The sequence below is a fragment of the Nuphar pumila genome, chromosome 2 (assembly GCF_984573655.1).
Source record: "Nuphar pumila chromosome 2, dmNupPumi1.hap1.1, whole genome shotgun sequence".
Taxonomy (NCBI): domain Eukaryota; kingdom Viridiplantae; phylum Streptophyta; class Magnoliopsida; order Nymphaeales; family Nymphaeaceae; genus Nuphar; species Nuphar pumila.
Genome location: NC_143250.1, coordinates 9,593,105 through 9,608,010, shown reverse-complemented (window position 1 = coordinate 9,608,010; position 14,906 = coordinate 9,593,105). Strand labels below are relative to the sequence as shown.

At 39.5% G+C, this 14,906-nt stretch overlaps 1 protein-coding gene across 3 annotated transcripts; it reads right to left on the bottom strand.

Annotated features, from left to right (window-relative positions):
• Positions 1 to 2,310: 2,310 nt before the first annotated feature.
• On the bottom strand, positions 2,311 to 9,612 carry LOC149844699 (nonsense-mediated mRNA decay factor SMG7-like). 3 transcript variants are annotated; one of them, XM_089995132.1, is made up of 6 exons: positions 9,465 to 9,612; positions 7,350 to 7,523; positions 6,627 to 7,223; positions 6,408 to 6,536; positions 5,821 to 6,008; positions 2,311 to 4,791 (listed from the first exon to the last, which is right to left on the bottom strand). In XM_089995132.1, the coding sequence occupies exons 2-6, from the start codon at positions 7,455 to 7,457 to the stop codon at positions 2,523 to 2,525; spliced, it is 3,291 nt and encodes a 1,096-aa protein (XP_089851258.1). In that variant the 5' UTR covers positions 7,458 to 7,523; positions 9,465 to 9,612; the 3' UTR covers positions 2,311 to 2,522. The 3 variants fall into 3 exon arrangements, with proteins under 3 accessions (XP_089851258.1, XP_089851260.1, XP_089851264.1); XM_089995134.1 differs by lacking the exon at positions 9,465 to 9,612 and adding an exon at positions 9,140 to 9,383; XM_089995138.1 differs by lacking the exon at positions 9,465 to 9,612 and adding an exon at positions 9,049 to 9,064.
• Between the last annotated feature and the right edge of the window lie 5,294 nt (positions 9,613 to 14,906).

The window sequence follows — 14,906 nt, the reverse complement described above, 5'->3', positions numbered from 1 at the left end:
TCAATCACCACCATCCGTTCTGAATTGATGACATCAGTAATGTTGGTGGCCCCATTGCTTTTCCAATGAATGGTGGTGATTGAAGTGATGGACGGTTGTGATTTCAAAACACAAAAAAATTGTGTTTTGCCAAATCAACTGATCTGTCCTCTCTCGAAAGCCCAAGCCTGAGCACGACCTGTTGCACCTGTAGGCTAGTTGGGCTTGTGCAGCAAACCGATAGGGATGCAAACAGGTTGGATTTGAAACAGCTAAACGCCCAAACAGCCAAAAATCACAAAACCTCCCTCATAGATCAGACCCATTTTCATTCCTACAAACGAAGCTTGATATGCTTGAGGCCATGGATCCAACTGCACTATGAAGTATGAACCGGAGAAGCTCATGTGCTGCATGACAAATTATCCTTTTTGTTTTTTTATTTTTGGAAAACTGAAAAAAAAACAGGCTCAATAACCAAGTTCATTGGCACAAAACCCCAGGTCTCCTCCACCTGACCACCAAGGAGTACACCCAGCTACCATGGCTTTTTCTATGAGATAATGCACCTCTTCACTTGTTATTTGACAAATTATTAATGAGATAAGCTCATAGATGGCACCATGGCTGGTGGATTCTTTGATTGCTAATCCAAATTTCTTGGACGAGAAAAATAAAATAAATCAGAAAAGCAAAGTCATGTTGATCTACTACTATAGATGCAGCAAACACGCCATATTAAATAGTAGGCAGATAAAAGATGATAGTTGTAACCATAGAGACAAATATCTGAAAATTTTTCAAAAAAAAAATTGAACAAAATTTTGAGAAATTGTCTGTCCATTATTTTCTGATAAAAAAGACAGAATTTATTTTTTTAAATATTTATATTTGTCCATTTGAGAAATAATAAATAACTTTTATTTTTTAAATTTTGTTGCTTTTTGGCTGAAAATTGGAAGAAAAAAATATCCATTTATCATGAGAGGCTGGAGATTCTTTTTAGCTATTGGTATAGATGCCCAAGCCAATTGGTGTGTAAGCAATATATTCAGTCTTGTTATTGTTGTTTCAAGTTCAACCATTGTTACCAAAATTGAAAGTGGTGCGTGAAGCGGACTGGAGGAAGCAAGTGTTGAAAGCAATCCAAAAAGCGATAGGAAAATGAAAGTACAAGTGAATGGGAAACACATGAACGCATCTACAACTCAGATAATCTCATTCATACAATGAGCAAGATTAGAAAGATGCACTACTCCCAGCTTTGATCATTGGTGGGAAGAAGTTCGTCCAGAATTTGATTTTTCTTATATTCCTAGATGTGTTCTCATGATGTCATACATGAATGATGCAGAAAATTTTCAATGCATGCAATAAAGATGCCTTTTTTTTGGATGAATGGATAAACACAAAATGCATGAAAACAAGCATGAATGTGTGAAAATAAGCGTAAAATACATGAAAATAAGCATAAATATATGAAAATGTACGTTCCGGAGTTCCTGGATATGGTCCAGAAAAAGAAGTAACGACAAATGAGGAGCTGTTAAATCCCTCTTTCCCAGGAGTCGGGATAAATCCCAATTTGTTAACCAACTCCAATGCATTATTAATCCTCAGCTTTCCATAAAGATCATGGCCACTTTGATCCACATACTAAGATGCTCTCTAAAGTCAAGTTCCACCTACAACACAATATAAACTCACCAACCATTGGATGCATGCAATAGTTTTATCAAAGAGCTACTATATGAGATAAGAAAGTCATAAGAAATTACACTTAGGCTATGCAATCTTAGGAAAATTTCTTCAAGAGGGTAAAATCAAACATGTATTGAAATGTGTCCATGGAAATAAAATTCAAACAACAATAATAGAACGTCATGATGGTATCTGAGAGGGACATAAACTCCCAAATTGATGGTGAAGAAGATCCTTAGAGCCAGTTAGCATTGGATCATTGAATCACAATGGGGAGAAAAAAAGATTCACATCATCTTACAAAAAATGCCGAAAATGCCAAATCCATGAAAGCTTTATCCATGCACCTGTATCATTTCATGGGGTGAGTGTAAAAGATGCATCCTTCTCTAAGAGAAGAGTGTAGCTTTAACTTTAAAAAAAAAAAGTGTAACTAGAAAAACATAGATTGTTGTTTTGATGTGCTAAGGCTGCTTTATACTTTGTGCCGTAGGAGTAGCCCGATAACTAGTTAGTAGACACTTCCAACAGACTAAACACGCTTTAGTTATAAACAGCAGAATTTGTTCAGCCAAGCAATAAGAAATGCACACAAACTTTTTTTTTCTTCCCCAAAAGCAAAACAAGCAATTACTTTAGATCATTTTATTGAAAGTGGAAAAATATACAGATGTTCATTATGATATTCTATAGGAAGATAACTTAAAACATCATAGAAACTGATGGTAGGTACAAGATAAACCATCCACCTCAGTGGAGAAGAACACTGTGCTGCATAAGTACCTAGTCTCTTCATAATCAGTGCCTTAGACACTGATTACAGTTCGCCTGATAACTAGACATTAAACATGTTGCTGCTGCCTGTACCATTCCTGATCATTGGGATACTGCAAATGCAAAAGCTGCTCTGTTCTTTGTTCCAAACCCAAACCATACCGAATCGGGGATGCACTCTGGCAACCATAAAACAAAGCTTCTGCTTCTTTTCCTCTATGCTCAATGGCAACATAGTTATAAGGGGTGATCAGATCTCGATATGAACTGTCATAGAAGTTATTCAACATAGGACTGGAAGGATTTATCCACCTGTCACAAGATGATTTTTTCAAAGTGTCGGTTTCTGTAAACGTTGCATCAGAATATGCACAATACCTATCTGGCAAGGAAATGTCATCACCATAGCGGGTACTAGGAATGTCCTTGTATTGTTGAAAGTAATGGATTGCTGGTAATGCAGCATAAGGGTATCCTCCATACCCAGAACCAACACCTTGCAGGCCTTGAGTTAGGAACGAGTTTCTATAGAGTTTATCATTTGTGGTCGGCGAACCAACAAATCCTGTTGTTCCAGATTTTCCCAACAAATCTTGTGGTGCTGAAGATAGTGCAAGGTATCGAGAAAGGCCCAAGGCAGAGTCCACATATTCTCTAGGATGAGTAGCTGGAGCAGTGGTATGCATTATGATTTCTTCCGTCAACATTGGTGCAGAGGGAAGTGGAGCTAGATACTGACTGCCTGTTGCATTAAAATACTCTGGGACTGCAGCACTTCGATTCTCGAAAGACAGCTGACATGAATAGTTAGATGATGGAAGTGGCATATTAAACTCTGAGCTGTTTGTTGGAAAAGTTTGGCTTGCCAACTCAGCAGAATGTATGTCCATCATTGGAATCCAACCACAACTGTGTGAACTGGTGCACAGCAAACCTTCAGTGGGGGCTGGACTTTTTTCCTTGCTGACAATCCAACCACGGAGAGAGGGAGAGCCACCCGTAGATGAAAAGCTGGCTAACTCGTGTGCATAGTTCTTTGGATGCAACAAGCCATATCCTATTTGATCTTCCTTTCGCTCTGCCAATGTTGGTGAAATGCTGAGATCAGACATAGGGTGGAGAACAGAATCGATAACCAATGACTTCCCAGAGTTGACAGCCACACCATTCATGATGTTTGCTCTATCTGAATGGGAAGTAAGAGAAGAGACTTCAGTATGGCCCAATGAAGCAGAGAAGGCTTGAATAACAGAATGATAATCAGCAAATTCTGAGTTTTGTTCTAGTGTTGGTTTGCATGAAATTGTATTGGAAGCTTCTGAGCATAAATCAACAAGGTTTGTGGCTTCAGGATAGCAAACAAGATCTGAGGTTAAGTTATTCCTTGCAGTGGGCTTGAAAATAATAACTTCATCCTCTTCTCCATTAGAAGGCTGACAGAAAGTATTAGTTTCTTCAGACACCACAATGGTCTCATAAGCCAATACGTTTTCTTCTTTATTTTCAGATATAGGTAACTTTTCTGGCTTGGGAAGCCTCTGATCATCTTGGGTTTTTATTTTCTCGCACATTTTCCCTGCTTCAAATGCATGAAACTTTTTTTCAATTTTGTTGTAGTTGATCCACTTGCAACTAGAGGTAGAGAACATGTGAACAAGCTTGGCAGCTGCAGCAACGATACGTTTATTACGAATCTGAAGCTCATGCTTATCTTGTACTTCTTTTCCAGAAATACAATTCAGGTCGATAGATGAGTCATGGATGGGAAAAAGAGGTGAAAAAGCCCATAATTCATGATCTTCCCAAAGTATATCATTATTTGAAAGCTTGCATGCACCAGTAGATTGATCGCTGACATCAACTTTATCACAAATTTTGTTCAGCAAATCTACAAAGCAACTGAAGAAGTGGCTTGCTGCAGTTGTGCACTCTTCATCAGCTTCATCCATTGTTTTAGCTAGATCTGCTCTAAGGGCACACCATTCAGCAAAAACCAATACACCAGGAAATAGAGGACTGTCACTGAATGAACTGCACTTCACACATTGATGTACTACATGCCCCATAACTTCAAAAGCAGCAGCCCACGCCAGCTGTATGAAGTCTTGCTGTCTTTTTTGCTCATCTCTAACAAATTGAAATTCTAGGTTTTGGCACAAGATAGTAAAGATGAGGATGCAGACCAGTTGTATAATTCGAAATGCATTATTTTTGGTTGCTTCAATTCCTATAGGCTGGCAAGGTTGCAGTACAGCCTCCAACTTTGCATCATCAAGTGAGAGCACCTTTTCCAAACCAATCAATGTGGAGCCATATATATCAGAAAGCTCATCCGACCTGATATTTATCAAGCAGGTAGTCAAGTTCAGGAGCCACACGACTAATCAAAATGAAAGATACATTCTGAAAATCAGTACCCAGAATAAAATATGTTTCCAACCACAATGCCCAAAATAAACACACATTCTAAGAAGCAACAAGTACAACCATCACTGATACGACATATCATCAGGAGTTGAACTTGGTCTCACTAAATGCATCATGTTGTTTTAGGCCAAAAATTAGAAAATCTTTTAAGATTCTTCGTAATTTCAATTGAATAAATGTTTAAGAAAATATTTAACTTGTCTGGATGAATTCAAACACAGAAAAACTAAGAACTTGAGATAAGAAATTTTGCTTTTATTCTCTTCACAAGTGCCAATATTTGTCCAACAAATTAGCATCGGGAAGATGATACCATCTGTCAGACATTACATAAGGACAGAGCCTATTACATGTATAAATTACCACAATACCCCTAGAAGGTATTACCTATTACAAAAAAAGGAACAGTGTATTCTCATTGTCATAACTACAGAAATCGTAGCATACTGTTAATTGCTATAAGTCTGAAATTTTTACTACCACAATTATCATCGAGATAAGCCTGTTGTTATCATGCTATCTGCTCATAGCAACTATACAAATGTACCATTAGTTTAATGTAATCACGTTTACTTTTATTTCTTTTATTCAAATTTGACTATCTTAATCATATAGAAAACAGATACTAAGTACGTTCAATCGCTTTTGGATATACACTTGTTTGAATCTGATTGTTCTTATATCAGATCAGATTCTTTAATCGTGTTGCAATCAATTAGACCTGTTTGTGTGAAATGTCTGAATATTGTTAAGATATATTCATCCTAGTTTCTTGAATTATGTTACTAATAACAGGCCATTTAATCTGGTTTCCAACTTTTGCTGCCATATCAAATACAACTTAAGTGTTACACTTAAAAGTTCAAACTGAACATTAAAAGAAACACAAACTAAATGTGAAGAAAACACATATTCTAATATTATAAAAGTACAATTTACCTGGTATTTGTACACAGCATACTAATCAGCTTCATGAATGAATATCCAAAAGCTGTCATAAAATTTGAATCTTTAGACATATCCATTGTAGCAGCCTCGCATAACATGGTTACTGAATGACTAGGACCTGATTCTTTAGTCCTCATCTCCAAATTTAACTCCTTTGAAGATTTATGTGGATCTGACAACTTTTTCAGCCAATCACAAGAACTTTAATTTAGATGTGTATATGAAAATTGGAAACCAATTACCATTCATATCATTTCTAATGAGTGTGGCAGGGATAATGTGCAGGTACATTAAATAATTGCTACAGCACCAGTGGCCACAATCGAGAAACAAAATTATTTGGACGGTAGAAACTAACTTTAATATCCTTTTAGCAGAATTAAGAATAAATGTTATTGTTAAACTGATAAATTACTGCAAAAAATGTAAAGCTTCTGTTGACTTGGAAGGGAGTGCGAAAGTGCAGATAAAGGGATGGTCATGAACATATTTTCACTTGCCCAAATAATTATTGTATATCATTCCAGAAAAGGTCCCAAGATGAGACAGCCAGTGGTGCAGTGATAGCGAAGGATTACCATCAAATCCTTGAAGAGTAAAATAAGATTATCCCATGCTTTAAGGAATGGTTCGCCAATAGCAATACTCCTAACGAAGTGATACATTGCTAGGAGTTCGTCTCCATTGTACATGGCCAAAACAGCCAGCTGTAATTAGAAAAATGAGCAGTAATCAAATCATCAACCTGAAAAGAGAAGGCAAAGGTAAATCATACATATTACAGTAGCCAAACATGCCTGATTATGAGGGTTTCCACTTGCAGGATAAAGTAAAGATGCATTCCAGTAGTAACGAGCAGCTAAGGATGAGTTAAAGCTTAGAATTTCAAGGCTTGAATACAATTCTTTATAGCGTTCAAGATCCCCAAGATAGATCAAGCAGCGATGGCATAAGAACCGGAATTTGTGTATGCCCTTGGACTCCAATTCATCACGAGGAACACCACTGTCAATTGAACATTCTTTTGGAATCCCGTAATATTCTTTTAGTTTTAAGATCATTTCCTCGTAGAATTCTGTGGACTGTGCCAAGAAGTTCTGGAATCCATTCAAAATTCCAATACAAGTTTCCTGCAAAATACGTGGGTTTTGGGGATTTGCTACGCTTGAACCACTTGTATTTTGACAGCATGGCCTAATTCTGCTACGAAACTCTTCAATAAGCCTGTAGTGAAGCCACCATAACAGAAAATCATAACTTTCAGAAGATTCATTGTCCTCAAAAATAGCATTCATGTAGCCCGATCGGGCTTTGTGATATAACTCCTGAACATTTTTTTCTAGTGGGCCCTTAGAATTGATTGAAGTCCATAGTTGGTTTTCTGCTTCAACAGCCTAAAGTAAATAACAAAAGCGCAAATTAAGCATGTTATATCCAATAAATTATTAAATCATCAAAGGATTGTAACATATAGCAGACACTACTGTTAAAAAAAAAACACATGGAAGCTCCAAGTTCACCTCCATTATAAGCTTCCAGGATTTCTTTGGAATCAGGTGACCATTGTGTGTAAAATTGGCATCATTTACTGACTTGAAATCTGGTCCGACTTGTTTTGATGCAATCATTCTCGAAGCATCCAGCTGAAACTTCACATATATCTAGTTGCAACCAGAACTACACCATATTTTCTTCTGTAGCATTCAAAATGTTCATTGTTCATTAGCAATCCTCCCACTTCAGGAAATTACAAGGATGACCGGATGCATATAGCTTGAAGTATATCGAATCTTACTGCTTACCTCATGGTACTGCACATACTAACTCTAAAGAAAGACAAATCTAACAAACGTGATGAGTTAAAAGGCTTCATTGTGGCCCAACAGAACAAGATCAAGGAAATTAAACACTAGCAAAAAAAATATAAAAAACTTGAACTACTGAAAGCTAAAGGCTAAGATGCAAAGGCACGTTCGACATTCAAGTGTCTTTCATCAGGAACACATCAATGCAACCAATTGGGTAGCAAGTCATGATGGACTGTTTTATTAAAATTCACAGAGTTTGTTATAATAACCAACAAATATAGAATTGGGGGGGGGGCGGCGCTACCAGGATAGAGACCGTAAGTACGGCAGGCACAACCAGGGCGGCTAGGTCTCTGATCCTGTGGGCTGTTTCTCCGTGTAAATATAAAAAAACGGCGAGATCCTAGCGAACAGACCATGCCGAACATGTCCATGGGGTCAGATTGGGTACGTAATACGTATAGCTTTCACCATGATTTCCAGCTAGATATGATGGTCATATCGACATGGCAAAATATTAACCCTGCAGAATTGAACATACTTCCGTATAGATACCGTCTTCTTCTGTTAAAACAGAACGCCTCTTGTTCATTTGAGGAAAGGACAGCTTAAGTAAGACGGAGTTAATAGCATTTCTTTGATGAACAATCAAACAATACCTAGGAATTACACAATTACACAATGAACTCGTGTAAAACAAAATTGTCTTTTTTTTCTGAAGAAAAACAAAAAAAAAGAACAAAATTGTCAAGCAGGCCTACATTTGGTATGTCTCAAATCGTTGGAACAACTAACTAATGGCTCCAATTTCCACTTAACTACAAAATCCCCAAAATAAAATAGGAGAAGCGCCTTCCTTTCTAGAAGACATCGTAATTTAGGGGTTAATATGGTTGCCAACGACCGTACCATACTCTCTAGAAAAAAACTAGCCCTTTTTTTTTGCAAATCATGATCTATATGCTTTGTTTAGGTAAAAGAACGTTTAGAGTGGGTTAATCTTTGCTACAGTCCATTGTAAATACAATCGACTTAGCAAAGTGGCCCTCCTTTGATGTGATCCACTAATGAACCGGCATTTAGATCGCTGGAATCAGACCTGCATACAGGTTCTTTTGGAAAAGCGTCGGCTATGAATGTATCTATTTTTTTGGACTCATGAAAACATGTTTTTATCCAAGAGTCCATTCCTACTAAATGGAGCATGTTGAACACAACTATGAGGTTAGATTGAGTCAAAACAACTCACAAGATTCCAACTTGATTGTAGGTTAAATCTATTGTAGTAAATATAAATACTTTTAGAGTGTCCGATTGCATTCTACAGCCAGGTTTTCCAAGTGCTGCAAAAATCAACAGTCAACCATGCACCAAAACTTCATGATTGAAAAAAAAAAAACCATTTTTTCACCTCAAAACAACTCGATCCAAATCGTGGTTTCCAATAAAACGAACCATGGTAAATGCATCTCTGAGATTCAGACTGAGCAAATGCAACTCACATGCATGGTCTTTTGCTAGATAGTATGGTACCACCGAGAGTTGCCAACGTTTTCCCGCTAATTTCTCCCTCTGAAAGCTCACCATCCACTAAACAACAAACCATCTCCAACAAAAAAAATTGCACACGCACAAACAAAAGGAAAAAACTTTTCTCACAGTCGCGTCAAACTAACGCAGCACGTCGATACGAGGCAAAGAAACCGCGGAATCGGATTACCGCAAACAGGAAGACACCGGAAGAAAATATCCAACCATCTCGAAGAAGCTCGGAAAGTATGAAAATGATGTAGAAAAAAAAAAACCCAGAAAGGCTGGCTGCACTACCTGCTTGTGCACTCCAAATCTGTCCCTTCTCGGAAGGAAACAAAATCCCATCGAGATCGAGATCGAGAGAGAGGACAAAACGAGGGATCGCTCCCTCCGCCTTCTTTATTGTTCTTCCTTTTTCCAGGGGCTTCAGCTTCACTCTCACGAAACCTGCTCATGTCGCTATGGGAGCGAAAGTCCAGCAGCAGCATCCAATAGTTGATTGCCACGTCAACAGTGACATGGGCAGGTGGGCATCGGACAAAGAGCCTTCCAGTGTCATCCTTTCAAGTTTATCCGTACTCCCACGCGCGGGCCCGCACACCACTGTCCTGTGGGGCCCACCTATTACGGTGAGATAATGTAAAAGACAAAGGAGAGAGAGAGAGAGAGGCACATCTGACGTGGTGTCGATGACCCGGACCCGGATCCGACCCGTTTTTTATAGTGATCGGCGCATAGTGACAAATATGGCGAGATTTACCAAAATCTCGCGATAATATCGCGAGAAATTGTCTGAAAGTTTAAAACGGCAATTTCTCTCAAGATTTTCAAAATATCGCGAGATTTATTAAAAAACATAATTAAATACTGTGATTTAAACGTGATATTTATGTTTTAAATGGCTATTTATCATAAAAAAATTCATGTTTTTATTTTTATTAATATTTTCTTATAAAAATTATTTTTATTGCCAAGATTTTGCCTAAAAAATGTGAGATTTCTGAAAACTTTTCAAATTCTTGCGAGTTTTTGAAAAACGATATTTTTAGCATTTTTAACGTTTGTCACTATGGTTCGGCGATCAAAAAAGAGGTTGGATCGCGGATTAGAAACTGGGTCTGATTAGGATATGAAGTTGGGTATGGTTTGTGAAATCTGATATCAAACATGGATCCAACTCGAGTTTGGTTCACCTAATCTTTATAGGACCCAAGTATGTTTTTTTTTATAGTGAACCTGGAGTCCAAACCTGGTGCCAGTACCTCAAAGACAAAGCCGAGTTCAAACAAATTTGTGTCCAAACCAAATCCGACCCGTTTACACCCCTAACCCAAACACCACCATTTTTCCTTCTTTTTCAGCTGTTCATTTTTTTGTGCTTTAGATGTTGTTCACCTACAAGATGAATGGCTCTTAAAAATTTGGTGGGACCCATATAAGAGGTAAGCTATCCTAATCCAACCATGGTGTTTGGGTTGCAGTTTTGAACTGCATCCAATGCACGTCTGACAGTAATCCAACATAGGTGGCTCTGACCTGATCCTGTCTCAAAGAAAAAGCCCAACTCCTAAAGACAGCGCATTAGGTCAGACAGCTTTGATGTTTGGATGTTGTTCATCCATTTGATGAACGGCAGCGATTGCACCATGGATGGATAGGTTGTTTCCTAGATGGGTCCCACAAATTTTTTGAGAGCCGTTCAAGTTTTAGATGAACTGCTCCTATGACACGAAAAAATGAACAGCATAACAAAAATGACATGGTATTCTAACTTGAAAACAACCTTAATTATTTTTATAGAAAGACTTTTCCTTTTTTTCTCTTAAAAAAAATTTTTGTATGCAGCACGCATGCAGCAACCTGCCTAACAGCCGTTCATCTTGATATTACTCGAGATGTGTTGGGTGTTCATTTCAAAAAAATGTTGAAATGGATGGACATCCCAAATGAAGTTGTATGCCAAGGATGGAACGACACTTCATAAAAAAAAATGATCGCTTATGAAAAAATGGTGGAAAGATCTAGGCTAATTCGACGTTATTCATTGCATGGATGAATGGCATTAGGGTAACCGCTGACAGGTTACTGTCAGAGGTCACTCTAACCTCATACACACTACAAAAGAATGAATGTAATTCAAAGCTAACCATATGGGCGACCTTACCGTCGGCAAACTCCTAAATCATACATACATACATATATTAAATAAGAGATTAATTTAAGTAAAAACAAAAACAAAATGGCAGCTAAGGTAGGAGCCGTCCCTCTAATTGCACATTGGCAAGTCTCTGGTTGATAAACCCTTGAGGTTTTCCTTGTTAATCGTAGAGTGCACCCACCTTCAATATTGTAGCAAAGGACGTTCCTTGTGAGCTTTAAACTCGTGACATCTTGTCAACTTGTGATGTTCACAAGTCTCCTTACAGATGAGTGGAGCCCAGTGTTTCAAATTGGCAAACCAAAATAATAAAAGCAAATTGTAATGGAGGGGTCCTTTTCTTTGGGCAGTTTCAATAATAAAAGTGATCACATATGTTCTATCATAACTTTGTTTTAACTCACCCAACGAAGACCTAGTCGTGCTGCCTCAGCCTGCCATACCTACTGTCATCGTATCATAGCATAAAACTATGAGGCTAGGACCCCTGCCCCTAAGGGCTATGCTAGGCGTTGGCTTGCACAGAAAAGTGATGCTCATGAGAATCGTGTTGGACATTTTGGGTTATGGGTTCAACCCACAGTGTGACCCGATTTGACACCCATTAGTGAGTCATGTTAGTGGCCATGTAATGGAGATAGTGGGTGAGAGTTACGTAAATGTGGAAAGACCACATTCACGTAACTGCCTAATCTCCTATTATACATAAGGGGTTAGGAGCTACTAGGATGATGAGAGACTTGTAGCATTTCCCTGCCAAAATCCTGTTTCGCATTCGGACGCTGCGGAAAGGGTCCTGCTCACCGTCGACCTAAGGACTGGGCTCATTGTGGGCGTCGACCGGCTGAGGAGAACGCCGAATTACCTACACGAACTATGGCGAATTCAGGTACGCTTCCTGTCCATGCTGATTTTTCAGGGATTCACCAACATTGGTTGCGCGTGATCGTGTAGGCCGTTTCGGCATTTACGACGTCGGTGGAGTCACCGTGGGGCGACAACCACCGATAAGCGACAAATCAAATCCTTATAAAAGAAAAAGAAAGGATAATCGTAATAAACCTGTGGCCGTCGGGCTGCAGGGATGATCCGATGTTGCCGGGATGATCGCTGGAACCATCGCCTGAAAATTCCCCTAGCTGTCGGCCGGCTGGGGGCCTTTGCTGAGAGCTGCAGGTAGCAGCAACGACCTTGCCGGACCCCATGTAGCCCCACCTCATCGCCGGAGTAACAAGTAAACCGGCAATAATAAAAAAAAATGTTTAACCCTTACCTGTCGCCGGAGGGGTGGGTCGCCGGGGGAAAAGGGTTTGCCGTGGGGCGTTTTGCTGACAAGGGCAGCAATTGGTCGGCGGCAGCCTTGCTGACACCGCCGAAACTGCCGCCGGACCGGCAGGCGGTGTCGGTCTTTAGCCATCGGACGACGAAGCCACGAATCATCGCCATGGGACGACGTCTTTTGACGGGGGGGGGGGCTGTCGCCGGATCGACGTCACCGTCGGGTGACGCAGGTCGTCGGCAACCGGCGTCGGTTGCCATTACGACGACGTGGGTCGCCGTGGAACCGAAAAAAGCATAAACCCTTTCGGTTTCCCTAAAAACCATAAACAGAAAACCATCGAGTTTTCTGTTTTTTGTGTTTTTAAGGGGACCAGATCGGGTCCGGCGAGAAGACCCGATGTCAGACCCAATCCAAACCCTTTTTTGGGTGGATCGGGTCTGCTATTCATTTTTGGATCTGACCCGGACCCATAATGGTACCGGGTCTGGGTCTGATCCGAAAAGAATCGGGTCTTTCTCTCGGATCGGGTTTGACCCGGGTCCGATCCAGACCATTAAGAGCCGGGTCGAACCCGGGGTCCATTTAGGACCGGGTCTAACCCGGTTTTGTTATGGATCGGGTCGTACCCGGGGTCCATTTAGGACTGGGTCGTACCCGGTTTTGTTATGGATCGGGTTGTACCTGGGGTCCGTTTCGGATCGAGTCTAACCCGAGTCCGTTTCGGACCGGGTCTAACCCGGGTTATGTTCGGACCGGGTCCGACCCGTATCAAGTATGGGTCGGATCCATGAAAGTAGGATCCGAACACTATTAAGACTGAATCGGATCAGGAACCTGATCCGACCCCTTCCGGAACTGGTACAGAGCCCCTTTTGACCGGTTTTTTCTAGTTTTTCATCGGTTCCGAGATGCTGAAACCCTATTTTCATAAATATAAAAAGATACAAGGTATTTTGCATACGGTTATAGGGTTTTATGAACTTTTGTTCATATTAAGTATCGGTTTATAAGGATTAGAACCGGTTTGGACCCTTAGATGACCGGTTCGGGGCGATTTCAGACCGGTTTAGAGTGTTTTTAGACCGGTTCCTACTTGAGGACCCTGGGTTTTACCCATATGAGCATGTTTTTGTTATCTTTCATGCTTTATAAAGTATTTGTTTTAAATAATGCATGACTTATGCATGTTAATTCATGTATTTTCCGTTGGTTAAGTTGTGCATGATGATTTTAAGCATGAATTGTAACTAAATTCATGACAATTAGTTTGTGCATATTTGTTGAAGTATGAACTTAAATTATGTCATGAATATACATGTATTAAAATGTGTGCATGGGCGTGCTCCATAATACAAATAAGATTTTCGGTAAAAGATCTTGATTGACCGATCCATGAAATCACCAAAGTGATCTGAGTCATATTAATTAAGGATTCTTTGGACCGTATTAAGATTCGTAATTATGATTGTGTGTGAATTTGTAAAACATCGATTCTACCCAAAGGTAGGTCGTTGTGTTCCAAATTTATACAGGGTGTGATAGTAGATGTGTATTCCAGCCCATGAAGCATGTTCGTACCCAAAGGTACAATGTTGAATTGCCTCTGGTTACACGATCTGCTAGTTTCACCGACTGATGTCAATTCCTTGAGAATTGAAAAGACGAAGCAATTATGAGTATTTTCGTTTTCACCAAAGTGAAACGATAATGGCTCAACTATGCTTGTCTCAGAAAAGGTGAAAATAAAGGGTCTCACTTTTACTTTTTCAACACGAGTCTCGTCTGAGCAATAATAGTAATGTCTTTCCGTTATTCGTTCTTTGATTTATCAGGTTCCTTCCATATCGACGGTTCAAGTAGTATCTTTATCTTAGACGGATCAAATTTTTCTGATTGAAAAGAAATTGTATTATTCACTTTGGACTATATGGATTTAGATCTGGCCCTTAGAATTGACAAACCTCCTGCTCTTACAGAGCATAGCACAACCGATCAAAAGGCTGCCTCTGAGAAGTGGGAGCGCTCGAACAGACTTAGCCTGTTGCTTTTGCAATCTCGGGTGGCTAAGAATATTCGAGGCGACATTTCTCATTGTAGGACTGTAAAGGAATTTCTGGGAACCATTGAGGCTCAGTTCATCATTTCTAATAAGGCAAGGGCCAATACACTCATGTCCAAATTAGTGTCTATGAAATATGTTGGTGACAGTCACATCCGACAACACATTTTGGAAATGAGGAATATTGTGACTCAACTGAATGACATGAAGTTTGCCATCTCTGACTCTTTTTTAGTC